General features: G+C 36.6%; 1 protein-coding gene across 1 annotated transcript; it reads right to left on the bottom strand.

Moving 5' to 3' along the window:
• Nucleotides 1-4,893: 4,893 nt before the first annotated feature.
• On the bottom strand, nt 4,894-16,186 carry LOC130614464 (uncharacterized). The gene is made up of 4 exons (XM_057435891.1): nt 13,662-16,186; nt 7,090-7,345; nt 6,080-6,297; nt 4,894-5,968 (listed from the first exon to the last, which is right to left on the bottom strand). The coding sequence occupies exons 1-4, from the start codon at nt 13,753-13,755 to the stop codon at nt 5,607-5,609; spliced, it is 930 nt and encodes a 309-aa protein (XP_057291874.1). The 5' UTR covers nt 13,756-16,186; the 3' UTR covers nt 4,894-5,606.
• Between the last annotated feature and the right edge of the window lie 669 nt (nt 16,187-16,855).

The raw sequence follows: 16,855 nt of genomic DNA, 5'->3' as shown, positions 1-16,855 counted from the left end.
ATCTTTTTGGCGGTATTTATTTAACAATATTCAAATTAGATTTTATTTAGCGTGTACTTCTGGACCAAAATAGATCATTTCACAGTACGCCAAAAACGCACAAAAACCTCCAAAAAAGGAAAAGATCAAAAATTTCGTAGCGCGTCTATAAATGGTTGTTTGTAGCAAGAGCTTTGAACTATTTATAACGTACGAATCACAAATAAGGAACTTTAATGAAGAAAATTACTTATATATCAAGAAGTATATCAAGAAGTTCATAAAATATGAGATACAACTTTTAAGATGGGCGTGGCATACCATTTTTTGGTCTTTTTATTGTAGAATGATATACACTCAGTTACAGAAAGAGTTAGGGACATTGTGTCAACTGTTTTAATGTTGCTAACGAGTGAGCAGAATTTTTATACATTTTTTGAAAGCGTATTGCTTTTTAATCTGGGATTGATATGCATGGTTTTTATAGGAAGAAAGCTTTTTTCGTTATGACTATATTAGGATCGTCTAACTTAACTATTACAAAGGAGATGTCCTAGCTCTAAGAGTAGTATAGTGAGGTGATTTAAAGTAGGAATTCGCTCCTTTCACACCTTCACCCCTCAAAACCCCCGCCTCCAGGTGTAAAAAGAAGAATGCCTACAATGTAGACAATTTTTACCCATGGACAAATTCAGGCTCAAGGACGACGGACAGCTGACAAAATGTTGCATGGAGTGCCTTGATACACAACGGGCTGCTGCCCTAGCAAAACGTCGGGAAAAATATGGTAATGGCATATTGTGCCCCTGTTGCTGGGAGCTTATGTTTGACTTTGAGTATAGGATAATATACAAAAAAAGAACAAGATTTAGCACAAATTGCATCGAGTGCCTGATCAAGAACGCGGCCAGGGAAGAGTTAAGTCGACAAACGTATTTCGGTTGGGGACCCCAAAAATTACACCGATACATCCCTGAAAACCGATAAACCCTGGAACACGCCGTTAGCGATAGTGCTGACATCAACAAAAACCAGAGCATACGCAATCGAGTATGGGGTAAGTCCCCTACTCAAGACCGCGCTATTCAAAGTTGAACTCTACCTATAATAAAGATGAGTTGGTTCAGGAATGCTATTAGCAAACTGTACGACACCGTGTCGGCACCAGTAGCAGCAACTCGCGACGCCCTTGCTGATAGAGTACGGAGCTTGCGGGATAGCGTTACTTACTACTATAAGAAGGCGAAGGAGCAAGTCTCGGGAGCGACAACGCTCCACGATGAGGTCCAACGGATCACAATCGAAGACGAATATCAGAGAATCGCAGACCTCAAACACATGTTCGGAGGGGAGAAGGGGAAAGACACGAACCCGGAGGGAATCGAGGACATCCAGCACATATTTGACGAGAATGACACGCAAGTGTTGGAAGACGGATATCGCATCAAGACCTGGCGGTTCAACAAGAACCTCAACCAACCGCTAACGGATGCTATCATGCGATAAATCACCCCCCACGTAGACATGCGTCAAGGTGGTCTACAGTTTCAGCTGCGATATTTACCGAGGTGGTGGCGATGTAGCCGATTACCACAAGATCAAGAGCTCCGGCTCCAGCTCGTTATCGAGCATGGCGGAAATCCAAGCCTTTATGGAAGAATGCGAGATGAGGCGGCTCGATCTGAAAGATACAGAGTTCTGGACCAAGGCCTACCTACCACCTGACAGAACCATCGAAACCCCCCGAGCGTACGAAGGTAAGATAGTCTTCAAGCATGTACAGGTCAAGCTCATCTCTACGAGGGAGCCCCTACTCGGATGTGACCCTCTTCCAGATTGGTTGAGGAAAACGAGGTGCATCTACAGCTTTGACAAGACAGACGGAAGAACCGACAGCCTGTGCTTTACAGAAATTAACAACAATGGAGTTTGAACAATGTTCACACTGTAAACAACCAAGGCAACTCGATAATTTCAAGTTAAAAAAGGACGGCAGACGAACAAAAATGTGCATTAAACGCCTCGATATTAGCAAAGCGTCAATGGCACGTAACAAATGCTCACATGAAAAACATCATTGCTCCATCTGTGATTTCGCTAGGTATCAATATAACCTTATTAAAGCCAGGATTCCCCATGCTCTAAATCGTGATTTACAGATATTTTCTCAGGAATATCTAGGATGCAATATCTGCACATTTATCGGTCATATCCAGGCTCAATTCAAAGGTGGGATGAACTGGAGCAACCGAGGCTAGTGGCAATTTGATCACAAAATCCCGATTAAATACAGGCAGAATGGTGAATATCCCAGTGAGAAAGTTCAACTTGCAAGACTCCACTATACTAACATGCAGCCAATGTGGACCGAGGATAATCAGTCCAAGAGCAACCGTTTCGTCTCCAATTAAAATGCTTGTTAGGTGGTTGTTCACCAACCATCTAAAGAAAATGGAATTGTGCATAAGTATCGCCGTGATACTGCCATACGTATTGATCATGCTCATCTTCTTCCGCTATCGCTGTCTAATAAATATGGTTGCAGATCTCGCAGACATTTTTGATGGGGCCGACACTCCCACGACTTGTCACATCTGTGTGAAACCCTTTGACAAGCGCCAGGCTTTGAAAGATGCCATACGTAGGGGGCAAAAGCATCTCTTACCGAAAAAGTGCACCGAGGCCTCTCTCGACAAAGCCTCACCCGAAGTACTAGACAAGCTTTACACCGACTTAACCCAACATGAGCTACAAGAGAAAGGTGAAAAGACGGCAAAAGCTCTATCATCACACGCCATCAGCCTGTATGTCAAAGTTGTGGGGCGTGTGGTTAACCTAGATAGCGCAGAGGGGTTGAGAGCCGATATTGAAGATGACCCCATCATCAAGGACTCTATGGCGGACCTGGGGATTCTCGTGTATTCGGCTTTTGGAAAGTTTCTCACGCCTCTTTTAGTCGCTGCGCATACATTAAATCACTGTCAACTACCCATGTCCAATGTGGTTGAAAAGAGGGTTGATGAAGAACAAGAAAACAATGGGGAATATTTTATCGAAAATACGAATGGACAATCGTGAACGTTATGAGCGTTTCAAGAGCATGGCACTAGATCTATACAAGTTACCTTCCCTGCGTTATTCGGATTGGTGCAGTAAATCTGCCTATTTGGGTGTACATGATACCGTCATCATAACACCTCCAGCGGCTCGCTTCCCGTCCCATGTCTGTGTTTTAAAGACGAGACTCTATAGGAATTCACTGGAGTACGCGGGAAGATATGGTCCGAAGGGGTTTTCTTGACGTGGAGGGAAGTGATTTGTTGTAACTCCCACGAGTTATAAGAAATGAGCGAAGAATCTAACCAAGTTTTTACCAAGAAGAATGAAGGTCGTTTTGTGCTGGGAAGAGACTTGCGGAATGGAATCGCAAGAACAAGGCCGACTTACAGAAGAACGTGGGTAAAAGTACTTCCCAAGAGAGTCAGGAACCTGTCGCGGGTCCCTTCAAGTCCACGGGCAGCTTATATCTCTATGGCGCTGGAGGTCTCGTTGCCGTACTAGTTTGCGTAGGTGGGGTCTACTATATTCTACGTAAGCTCCAAAGCCTCAGAACCATCGCCTGACGGCTCCGCAGGAGTGCACACATCTCCCAAGCCCACGCGAAAGTTGGATACTGATCTTTTCAACATGAAAAAAACCCTTTAATAAATGTCTACAAACGTGACACCACAGCAAAAGTAGATCATCGATATGATCTACGAGACAGTCGTGGACCTAGGGTTCACGTTTGCATATGCCATGTCGGGTAAAAGGTTCCTGGGAATCAGCAACCCAAGCACCAAAATGGACACTAACGACGTTATGAAGATGGTGGTCTACTTTACGGCAGGAAGAGGTTCAGGAGAGTTTTGGGGGGTGAAGGTGTGAAAGGAGCGAATTCCTACTTTAATTCACCTCACTATACTACTCTAAGTCCTAGCATTAAATTACCAGGCATTCAGCAAATCTTAATACTTGGCTATCTTTGAAATGTTTTTATCAGAATATTTCCCTGCAAATTTTACAACGTATAAAACAAAAAATAATGCTTTGTTTTGTTTTTCTTCAACTTGTATCTTTTAGAAAAGTTCTTAAAAAATACACTTGGACTTCTTTTCATCAATGATTTAGTAAGTACTTAAGCGTAGCAGTGTCATGCGAAACTTCTCCTAATACAGCATTGTCTCACAATTAAAAATTAACAATTTGGGGAGGGACCTGGAATTAATTTTGGAGAGGTGAAAAAAAACATGGATATTTATCTAGTAAAAAGACACGTCATTAAAGTACGACGTTGCGTGATCCTTACCCTCACACTTCTACCATTGTGGTATACTTTGTCAAACTGCGAGCAAAAGTGAATTGGTGGTGGTTGTGGTTCCCAAGGGGGAGGTTTAGTTGGTAAATAATTCAATCTCGAGAAGGATTAGGCACTTAGAGTACATTCTTTTTCTATGCAATGAAACAAACATAATTTTTTTATTATAATGTATACATGCATGGCAGAAGCTCGTGTCTCTTCCTCTCTAAGTAATCTTGAATAATCTTCTTTTCCACTCTCTGATGGGACTGGTAAATGTTGCTTCTGCTTCTGAACTTTTATAAAAATGAACTTAAAATCAAACTACATGACTAACCATGTTTTGAATGCACTCTTTCCATAAAAGTAAAATTAGGACATTTCATCAACATATTGACAACAATACTAATTTCAAATTATCGTTTTGGTAAGACTCTTATTTTTGACCCTTTTTGGGTTGGTAGACATTAGTAATGGAAAGTTTACTTTCACGACTGCTTTAGTACTCAAAATTTTTGTCAACCTTCCGCTGCAAAGAGTTACGTCTCTCACAAAGAACAACAAAGGGAGAATATCAGAGGGTGTTTTCTAAGATTTAGGCCTTCTGTATGATACAATATATTACATTTAATAAACTTAAAGATGTTTTTTAAAATAAAATTTACAAATTTTACATTTATGTATAAAGAAATTTGAGACTGAACAGTTAATTTATATACAACTATTTATCCTTGTAAAAGGTTGGATATATTTGAGAATGCAACAGACACATACAATTATGTAGAATCATGAGGCACAAGTTAGAATTGCGAAGAAGACACGTGACATCAAATTCAACTGAAGTATTCAGGTATTTTGCTAATTCGTTCTATGATGTTATTGCAAACATACTTACTTTCCAACTTTTTGGACAATAAAGTAAAATAGAATAAAATTTGTCAGTGTCTGCAGCAATATTTTCGATCAACATTCTAGCATAAGGCTTTGAAATACCCCAAATGCATCCATCACAAAAAATATTATTGAGAAAAGCACACGATAATATTTCTCTAGCAGTAGTCCTAGGTAACAGTCTCTTAGAAAGAAAACAGGAGATGTAAATACAAAGATATGATTGTTGTTTAGAGTAAAGCTTCAGAGCAAAAGTCAGTACGATGGTGTTTCATGTAGACAGGAAAAATTGTATGGTAAGAGAATGTCTTTGTTTTGGTTGCTTTTGTTGCTTCATATAATCGTCATATTATCGAAACCGGAACTATTCACACACGAGAAAATTAAAATAATGCTTTTACGGACTGTATTGTGGAGGCGATAAAAAAATAGTGTCATCTTCATCTTGCTGTCCATTTGCAAATTGCGTATTACTTTCTTGATTATCAATTTCGGAATACTGCGGTGGAGGGTTCTGTAATGGAAATGTATAATGATAAGAAGTTTCCAAATTGATATGTTGATCATCAGCTAGTGGAACTAACATAAACCGCTGTCCTAACGCGTTCGATAAAATTTGAGTTTGGTGGGGTAACGTGGGAGGTTGGTCTAGCGTGCTTGATTGAATTAAATATTGCGCACGAAGTAGTGATTGATTGTGTTGGTGAGGTGCTTGAATTACTTGCGATTGTCGTGATGAAGTGAAAAATGAGGAGAAATCTAAATATATTCATAGAAAGAAATTGTTCACAAAATTTACTTTTCATTATTAGTATTATATTAAAAATAAAAAAGATATTTGTATAAGGGACAATAAATTCAGCTACTTACCAGAACACCTAGCTTTGTGTATTTTCACACTGTAGAATGATGTTCCCATAGAAACTATGATCTCCCCTATTGCAAGTATAAGAACAATTGCGTACAAAGGTGGTCCGCCATTATGTCCCTGCCTACAATATATTGGATTGTAGTGACCAACCACGCGCATGTTACCATCGTTATCTCTCTTGTATAGATACGAGGTTGCACGGCAAGTTACATAATATCTAAATATAAAGAATGAAGTGTCCATAGTGCCATAGCGAGTCGAATAAACAACAATATTAGATGTATTTAGAACAATTTTTTGCTAAATAAGCAATTTTAAAACGCTATGTGCTACTTCGGCGCGGCATCGGATTTTATACCGTCAGCCCAAACCATTGGAAGATGTACCGGAGAGCAAGATACTGGTTTTATAAGCTGTACCGAGTGGACTAACTTCAAATTTGGTGTGATTGTGGGCGTCCTCACTATCATTCATCACCGCTATGATAAATTATTAGACCCTAAAATTTTAAGGGGTATCGATAAATTGTTTGTTCACAATGTTTTTCATGTCTCTCAACACCTTTTGGCAATCTTTTTCAACTGACACAGAATACAAATAAAGTTTATTTTTTCAGCGGGCCTCTTTTTTCAATTGTTTTGCAGTTTCAAGGCCACAAGATTTCATTTTTTGTGTTAACAATTTAGTTACGAAGGAAAACCCACAGTTGATCAGTCGAAAGAATAACTGCAAACAAAATGGAGTGAATGACAACCTCGTCCCCAGGGTTTTGTGGCCCCTGACCGCTATCAACTTTATCAACAATACAAAATACACCAGGTACGAGGTTGAATGAATGACACATCGTCACAAAACTGTTCGTTTTATCCACTTCTCAAGATTTATCACTCGTTTTTACTGAGCATAAATTTGTAGTCAACAAGCTGCAGACGCGTGAAATATTTTCTTCCAAATTATTAGGGAAGAAGATTTCAGCTTATGCTGACATAACAAAAAAAGCAGTACGTACCTTAAGCCTGTTATGAACAGAGCCGACGATATCATTGAAACAATACCAGTAAAAACATTAAAGTATGTTATAGCTGCGACAAATTTTCGGCGCTCGTTATGGCATAATAAAATTCCAAGTACGCCAGCTGATATCATGCAAATACCGCCCCATACGGGCGCACCATTTGTGTTGTTGCTTGTTCTTTTGTCCAACACATTTAATATGGTGATACCGACACTCACTAAGATGACGCCATTGATAATATGAATAATACCTAATAAAAATGGCAAAACATCTGCAATAAAAACTAATAGCCTAGAAAGTTTATAACATGCTTAATAAAAATTCATTGTAAATTTAAAAATGTAATGGCAAAGTGTATAGTATATTTTTCCAAAGTCAACCTAATTTTATGGAATTTAACTCGTTTCATGTATAGCAGATTCTTAACGCATTGAAAATAAAGAATGAAATAATTCGAGGCTGACAGAATCTTATATCGTTCTTGGTATCCATTTGAAAAAACTGGTATAACTAGCATAACTGGTATGTAACTGGTACAACCGGTACGTAACTGGTACGTAACTGGTACAGAACTGGTACGTAACTGGTACGTAACTGGTACGTAACTGGTACGTAACTGGTACAAACTGGTACGTAACTGATATAACTGGTACGTAACTAGTATAACTGGTATGTAACTGGTATAACTGGTACGTGACTGGTATAACTGGTACGTGACTGGTATAACTGGTACGTAACTAGTATAACTGGTATGTAACTGGTACAACTGGTACGTAACTGGTATAACTGGTACGTGACTGGTATAACTGGTATGTGACTGGTATAACTGGTACGTAACTAGTATAACTGGTACGTAACTAGTATAACTGGTATGTAACTGGTACAACTGGTACGTGACTGGTATAACTGGTACGTGACTGGTATAACTGGTACGTAACTGGTATAACTGGTACGTAACTAGTATAACTGGTACGTAACTAGTATAACTGGTACGTGACTGGTATAACTGGTACGTAACTGGTATAACTGGTACGTAACTAGTATAACTGGTATGTAACTGGTACAAACTGGTACGTAACTGGTACAACTGGTACGTAACTGGTATAACTGGTACGTGACTGGTATAACTGGTACGTGACTAGTATAACTGGTACGTGACTGGTACAACTGGTACGTAACTGGTATAACTGGTACGTAACTAGTATAACTGGTATGTAACTGGTACAAACTGGTACGTAACTAGTATAACTGGTATGTAACTGGTACAACTGGTACGTAACTGGTATAACTGGTACGTAACTGGTATAACTGGTACGTAACTGGTATAACTGGTACGTAACTAGTATAACTGGTACGTAACTGGTATAACTGGTACGTGACTGGTATAACTGGTACGTAACTGGTATAACTGGTATGTAACTAGTATAACTGGTACGTGACTAGTATAACTGGTACGTAACTAGTATAACTGGTACGTAACTGGTACAACTGGTACGTAACTGGTATAACTGGTACGTGACTGGTACAACTGGTATGTAACTAGTATAACTGGTACGTACCTAGTGCAACTGGTACGTAACTGGTGCAACTGGTACGTAACTGGTACGTGACTGGTACAACTGGTATGTAACTGGTACAACTGGTACGTAACTAGTATAACTGGTATGTAACTGGTACAACTGGTACGTAACTGGTATAACTGGTACGTAACTGGTATAACTGGTACGTAACTGGTATAACTGGTACGTAACTAGTATAACTGGTACGTGACTGGTATAACTGGTACGTAACTGGTATAACTGGTACGTAACTAGTATAACTGGAACGTGACTGGTATAACTGGTACGTAACTGGTATAACTGGTACGTAACTGGTGCAACTGGTACGTAACTGGTGCAACTGGTACGTAACTGGTACGTAACTGGTACAACTGGTACGTAATTATATCCTAAGTCATAATTGAGATAAAAGAAGTTACAGAGGGTGACGAATTAAATGCTGGACGTCAAGCTTTCGTTCAGGAGAGGGAGGGAAAACAGATGATGTGACGATTCTTTTTTATTATATCTCTATGGAAATTACATTGTCTGTAGTGTGGATGATATTATTATCAGTAGAATTTTTGTAAACAAAGTAAATTGCTGACAATTTGTGATAACATTTATCCTTGAGGTAATACGCCAGACATTTTCGCTATCAATTGACCCAATAAGATTAAATCGCTTCTGCAACCAGACTAATTGCGCTACTTAATTTGGAAAAGATAGATGGCGACACTGCGGTCACAAGAACCGTAAACAATACTTTTTAGCGAATGACGAGAAGAAATAAAATAAACAAGGCTATTTCTTGGCCGAAAGCGCGTGAAGGGTTCAGGATGAACTACAGATAAACAATTTTTGAAGTAATATGATTATAAAATTAAATTGTGAAAGGTGTTGTATCAGTACGAGCTGTGTCTAAAGTTAAAGTGACTCCACGGTCTTTTTTCTAACAATAGACCTTTCCCGAATTTCCTAATATGTCAAACCCAATTAAAGAGGTCGACACTAAAAATGATTCTTATTCCTTATTTCCTTAGCAAAAGGTAGAGCAAATTACCTAATTTCGTGAATATTTCTGTTCGTTAAGTGCCTGAATTCCGAGCTGAGAGTTACGGTCAAAACATTAATATAGCCGAGCTTTCTAAGAATAGCCTCGTTTTCAAAATAATTATTTTCTTCAAATCTAAATAATATCCAACCAGAATAATATATCGCTCTAAATAGTTCAGTTCTGTCTTGATAATTTGATATTCCATCTAAATATATCCTTATTTGAATAGCATAGAACCATTATAAAATTTTGGATGACGTCATAATTATTATAATTTATGAAATTCGGGAAAGGTGTATCGGACAGGAAATTATTTTTAAAAGTTATCAACATTTGAAGCAGGAGTAATTTCCACTTTTCAGGGTATATTTATGGACCAAAACTATTTCATGATTGCGAGAATTTTAAAAAAAAATTATCCGTGCATGCACAATATGGTTTAGTCAAGTTGTGCATTTGTCGACCTGCACACATGAAAAAGTAAAGTAGAAGATACTAAAGATTTCCCCAAAGAATATTGAATAAATATAACAATACGAATTTTTACCACATTCCGTGCAGCTTTAAGTTCACGTGAGTCACAGTGAATAAATAGAAGAGCTAGTACAAGAGTAAAACAGAACGATTTAATACTGATTGCAAACTATCATCTTGACATTTCATCAATCGTTTTCACGTTTTCCTCTACCAAGCACGGGTTTTAGACACCTCCGAGTGCAGGAACAGATCCTCTTGTATGCAGTCGCCTCGCGCGACAGGTTGTTTTGCACCGAAACTTATGCTTTAAGCCCATTCAGTTTGTAGAGATAAATTGTCCTTTAAATCTTTAAACTTTATTTCATCCTCTGGATAGAGATCGTAAAAAAATATACAAGACGCGCGGGAATCCGGTTTAGCTCTTGAGTCATTCTCAAAAAGTGCGACATTCGTGTCCCCCATGTTCGGCACGGCCCAGACCTCTAATGGAAATATTTTTTCAAAAACCTTTTTTTCTAAAATGCGGAGAAACATATTAGATTTAAGATGAAAAAAACAATTTTGGCATATTAACAATTTTGGTCTTGATATTCAAACAGTAGCATCTCTGATTGGGGAAAAAAGCCTGTCCCCAGCAAAAAACTCGATGTTTGGCGGTTGGTAGCGCCGATTGGTTTCATATTTTAGTAGAAAGCAGTATCTAATGATAAGAGTATATTGAGAAAGTGCTTCTCCCCAAAATTTCATGAAACCTAGGCCCAAAATAAAAAAGCTGCACTAGTTTGTAATCTGTCCTCATAACGATGGTAACCTCCGTTACGACTTTTTAACCGCCCCTATAAATATAGTGGAAAAGTATAAGACGCCCTTTTCTGAGAAATTGAAAGCTAGTTATATCAAATTAAAAAATTAAAAAAGATTTTTTATGATATTTTGACTTTTCAGGTTTTCATTGTAGTCAGAAGTTCAAAATTTGATTTTCCAATTTTAGAATGTAACATACGATTCCTGTACTCTTTGCGGGTGGGTTGACATGAATTGTTATTTGTTTCGGGATAAAAATTAAGTAGGTGGATATCGTTGAGAAACTATCAATAATTGCTGAATGCATGAAAGATTTTTTGAGATAGAGGCGGCTTAAAGTTGAAATGTAACATACGATTTGTAACATACGTTTCATAAAAATAGAACGTTTGAAAATAGAACGCATAACATTCGATTGTGAAAAGAATTATTCGATTTAGTGACAAGGCGACTGTGTTGTCCATGAACTTTCATGTTAGATCACAAGAGAAGGCTCAAGAAAAAGTTTGGTTGCGTATTTATTGAGGTAAGAATCTTTACTTTTTTGTAAACGATGACTGTGTCAAAAATAATTATAATCGGAATAAGGATTTTAGTTCTTTCTTCTAAGTTAATTAATTTTTTGAGGTATTGTATGGCCGTGACTTTAGGAATACTTTACTATGTATGACTTAGCTTGTTCAGCTATTGTCTATTGTATGAAACTAAAGAAATAGTAACGTATGTTACAATTCTAATATAAATGCTAACGTATCTCATCCTCGATAGCATGAACTTCGTGATCCGTATCACTTCACAAATTTAGCCATGGTTGTATTGACTTAATAAGTCACGAATAGCAGGGTTTTTAGGTCTAACATCGTCTACCAAGGCTTTCTGTGATATGAATGGAAAACATCGCCTTAAATGCGCAACATACGTTACCGTTGGAAAAAAGGACTGATATTCTTTGTATAATCATTCGATCTTCTTTTTTTCGTGTTTGCAAACTCTTTTAAATGTAATTTACAATATTGCCACAAATACTTTGCGCAAGGAACATTTTATGCGTTTGAAAAGTGTGATTAAGTCTACCGTATTAAAGTAACGTATGTTACATAAAATTCATCCAGTTTAAACTACTTGTTTAGTCTAAAATGTAAGCAATGTTGCTTTTGTTTCGTGAAATGAAGTAGTTTTGTTGATAGCACGTGTTCGCAGCGTGTTCGAGTGGGTGAGAGTTTACAGATGGTTCAAAATAGATGTCTTTTATTTTATTTATACAATATCAATAACCTCTGTATTAACCGTTGTTAAAACTAATTATTTTGTGGTTATACATGAACAGTACACAGCTACATTTATCGTCTGATTGTCTATTTACGACATCGGGACGCACGAAGTAATTAGTGACGAAAGAGAGAATGTAAAATTATTTTAACTGATTCTGCTCCAACTCACCGTAGACTATATTACAACTTCATGTAAAGACTGCACGAATGATCTCTGTGGATTTTGTCACCGGTCAAGGACTTTATCCGTCTTTTACGTGCATCACTTTAAATTTTACGAAAGATGTTTTTAGTTCTACATGTGTGGAGACTTTATACACACGTGACAGGAACAATCTTGTCCGACTTAAGCTCGTGCCTAATTTCCTTTTTTTATCCGCTTTAAGATGACCTTTTGTTCCCCTTTCTATATTATTTTGAGCTCGTTAAAAGAAGTTAATTAGTATAATAAAGGTTGACAAAACTTATTCCGTGTTTGCCCTGTTTAACCAGTTGCTTAAGTTTATATACACCTTACGTACAGAAAGACAATCGAGAGCGTGCGTGTTGCTTCATATTATTGAAAAGATGTCAAGATATATTTACATGTTTTATTATAAGAATAGTGTTTTCGTCTCAACATTGGACAAAATTCATTTTGATATATTCTAAGCATATTCTTATAACAGTTAAGAAAAATCTGCATGAGTTGCAGTTGTATATATTGACAGACGGACCACTAGATTTTGTGGGTAAAATACTTCAGATGAAACACGAGACGACATCTGACATCAATGATATAATATAAGTTTTTATTATTTTTTTCTTACATTTCGTTTATGATGCAAGCAAAATTTTAATATATTCTTAACTTTTTGTCTAATACACCTTTCCCGAATTTCAATATTATAATAATTACGACATCATCCAAAATTTTATAACGCTTCTGTGCTCTTTAAAAAAGGATATTCAGATAGAATAATAACTTATCATGAAAAATGTAGTTTTTAGAGCAATATAATGTTCTTGTTGGATTTTATTTAAATTTGAAGAAAATAATTATTTTGAAAACGAGGCTATTCTCCGAAAGCTCGCCTTATAATGGGTTTGACCGTAACTTTCAGCTCGGAATTAAGGCACTAAACGAACAGAAGTATTAACGAAATTAGGTAATTTATTCTACCTTTTGCTAAGGAACTTAGGGATAAGAATCATTTTTAGTATCGACCTCTTTAATTGAGTTTGACATAATTAGGAAATTCGGGAAAGGTCTATTTCATCTTCGATATTCTTATAGAGAGTATTCTTATAAAAAAGCATTTACCAGTAATACAACGGCAAAATGACTATTAGCTATAAACAAGCAAGTTAAGTTACATTGACGATAAAAAAAATTACTTTTTTTTTTTTTCAAAACGTATATAAAGCAAAGCAACTTACCAAGTACTCGTATTGTTGTCACTATTCGGTGTGTCGTCGATTTTGGAACTCTCGGTGTAGTTTCACCAGTTCCTTCGGAGCCTTGTGCTAACATTCTAATAACTTCACTTGTTGTGGTCCTAACAGCTGATTACTTTCAATTTCTTGTTTTAAATATAGCTTGATTTAATTTCAATCAAAACAAGAGGTTGTTATGAAATTAGAGATGTCAGTTGATGTGGTTGATATTCAAACTTCAATCACCACTCGTTTCCACAAACAATTCTTGATGTAAATGTTTTTTCCTTTTTGTTAATCAACGACACATCTGGATTACCGAAATGTTTAAACCTTGTGTGTCGTTAGTAGTAAATCGAGCACATTATTAATTCTAATTGCCTCATTAGGTTGGCTAGGTAGCTAGGTATACACGTAAGTGCGGCTGTGATTCCTTATCTAACCTGCGAAAAAGCTGACTGCAAATTTTTTTTCAAAGTATTAATTATTTAAACCAGTCTATATTTTAATTAAGATTGTATTGTAGATAAATTATTAATTTCGTTTGCTTAATTGATTTTTGATGTCAAGTTGATTAGAAAATCCCTCTTGTTGATTGTTTTTGTCATGTTATTCGTATACAAACGACACAATTTGAGGAGGATCATAGGTAGTGACATCATATGTTCATGCGTAACTGACAAATGGATTTGTTCCTTGTTGCTTTTGATAAGAATTATTAAAGGGAAAAATTCCGGGTTTTTCTTAAAGCTCATTTTTTGTAATTTCTCTATAATAATAGCCGTATTTCTTCTGTCTGTCTCTGCGCAAACCCCCTGCTGAGGTAGAAAATTATGTTACGGAAACACGAATATCAAATGCAATATATTTTATCCACTTTTTTGCCACGGGTATATATATAAAGGACGGGCGAACCCGTGGATTTTTTCACGGGTAACGACTAGTCGTTAATAATAGTCGTTTTTTGTCTGTCTGTCCGCGAAATAAGCGTCGTGCAACGGCCACACGAAATACCGTTTAATTTAAAGACGGACGATCCTGTGGATTTTTCCATGGCAACTGCAGTAGCGAGGTACGAAAAGCAAGTACTAAGTTTACTAGTTTGATGTTTGCAGTACGGGCAATCTATTGCAAAAGTCAATTAGAAAATTAATTAAATCCTACTGCGTGACGTTGTTTCTGTGCATTGTATGGAAACTCTATTTTGTGTTTCTTTAAAGGGATCACGAAACGGCTGTTGGTTTTCGACTTTAGAGACTTTCACAAAAGTCAAGCTAATGGCGCTGAAAAGGTTTATGATCACTGAAGACAAAAACAACAACTTAAATCATCTTAAGTATCATATTGGACATCCAAATATAACAGAAAATGACAGAAAAGTTCCCTACGTGTATTGGATATCCATAAATTTATTCGATATAAGAACTTACCTTGGTTTTAACTCGAACTTTTTAATAAAATAAACTTTAAATCTTTTGCACAAGCTAGCTAGTTTATCCTTCCAAGTTTTGCATAGAAAAATATAAGTCTATTGCACATAAAACCAGCCTGACCAACAACATAACTTTAAAATCCTTTTAGAGGTATTAATTACCTTCTTAAAGCTAGTAGCTCTTTTTTAACAAATACAGTTCCTCGTATTACCCTGTTTCCTCGTCAAAACACGTTTCCAATTTACTGATATTTAACATACATGCAGACCATAGCTTACCCCCAAAAAGAACACTAAAAGGATTAATTTTTTTTAGTAGCGAATTCATTATAAAAGTAATTACTCGTAAACAAGCTTTCTAGGCGTCTATCTGGTTCTAAAGTGTGTATAATTTCCTGCACCTTTACCCTTTAAATAGTCCATCCATTACATGCCAATCTTCTGAATTTGCAGGGATTAACCTTATTGAATCGTTTCGTAGCCCCTTTAAACAAACGTTTACTTTTTTACTAAACAAATTCAGAAAATAAAAATTTTATTTGCACACATCACAGTTATGATTGCTTGTGTAGACAACTGGGCGTTGGTTGAAGAAAGAGAGGGTGGGGTGAACTGGTACACGGGTGGTGAAATATTTGATGGTGTTGCTGATGGCGTATAGGATAGCGGTGGCTGTAAACATGTTTGTTGTGTGATAGAGATTTGTCTCACTTTCAAAGTAGCATTAATTAGTCATGGCCGATGGAACTAAGTAAAAGATACTGCTGAATTATTTTCTTATTCACTTTGTTCAACCGAAAAAAAGAACCTTTTTGTCTACGTAATCTCTTCAAGACTTGTGAGTGGTAAGTTCTATTCAAGCATGCGCTATCAGGTGCATGCGTATCTTGCCTCAATTACTAAGTTGCATCAAATTTAAATTTCGTTTGCATGTTCTTTTGTCATATACTAGGTTTTGAGCACAAGGCTTAAGGAAGATAGAACATTACTGAGAAAACAGAATACAGCACAGCGCAGCATGTAGCAAGTTAATACTCCTACAACTAGCCACATAAATATTATAAACTAGCCGAAACCCACGTTGCACCATTTTTGGTTTGTTATTTCATTTCCTAGGAAGTAATTTTTTTCAGACATAACTTAAGCAGTTGACATATTTATAAACGAAACGATCAAAAAATTCCATCAGTCAAATCATAGTGGTCATATTGTCATGATTAAGCTTCCCAGATCCATTTCGTGAATAGCAAAATGCAATTAATTGAGTACAAAAAGGATTATTTTCCTGCTGTATAGGTGGATTTAGCCCAATTTAAATAAAATTGCATAACAAATAATTTCGTAAGAGCTTTCTAAGTTACAGAATTTAGATATTTTCAAAAACAAAGAAACCGGTACATTCTCTTCAAAGCCTGTGCATATGCAAAGAAAATTTCAAACCAAATGAGCTTGTCATTTTCTCCATAGCAGGGTCAATATCTGGTATTATAGACCATCACTGACTCCATTGTGACATCTCCAAGGATGTTTGTCTTTCTTCATTCTTAAACACACAATCTAACAAAGAGGTGACACATGCAATAATCCGTTATAAAGTTTTGGCAATAATAGTTTACAACAAAGTTTGTTGTCTGGTAAAAAGACCGCAAACTACTTTTGTCTTCGATTGGAAGAAAAACAATATTTAGCACAATGTGCTGCCTTACCCATACTGCTCATAAAGTGCTAGTTATATCTTTGCTTTTTTTTATAAAAGTTTAAATAA

This window comes from Hydractinia symbiolongicarpus, chromosome 11, assembly GCF_029227915.1.
Source record: "Hydractinia symbiolongicarpus strain clone_291-10 chromosome 11, HSymV2.1, whole genome shotgun sequence".
Classification (NCBI taxonomy): Eukaryota; Metazoa; Cnidaria; class Hydrozoa; order Anthoathecata; family Hydractiniidae; genus Hydractinia; species Hydractinia symbiolongicarpus.
This window is presented reverse-complemented; position numbering and strand designations above follow the sequence as displayed.

Coding starts and splice junctions, on each gene's coding strand:
- LOC130614464 (XM_057435891.1), bottom strand. CDS start 13,755: ATGTTAGCACAAGGCTCCGAAGGAACTGGTGAAACTACACCGAGAGTT. Junction 6,298..7,089: donor CTGTTCATAACAGGCTTAAG/GTACGTACTGCT, acceptor CTTTATATTTAG/ATATTATGTAACTTGCCGTG. Junction 5,969..6,079: donor ACACAAAGCTAGGTGTTCTG/GTAAGTAGCTGA, acceptor GAATATATTTAG/ATTTCTCCTCATTTTTCACT.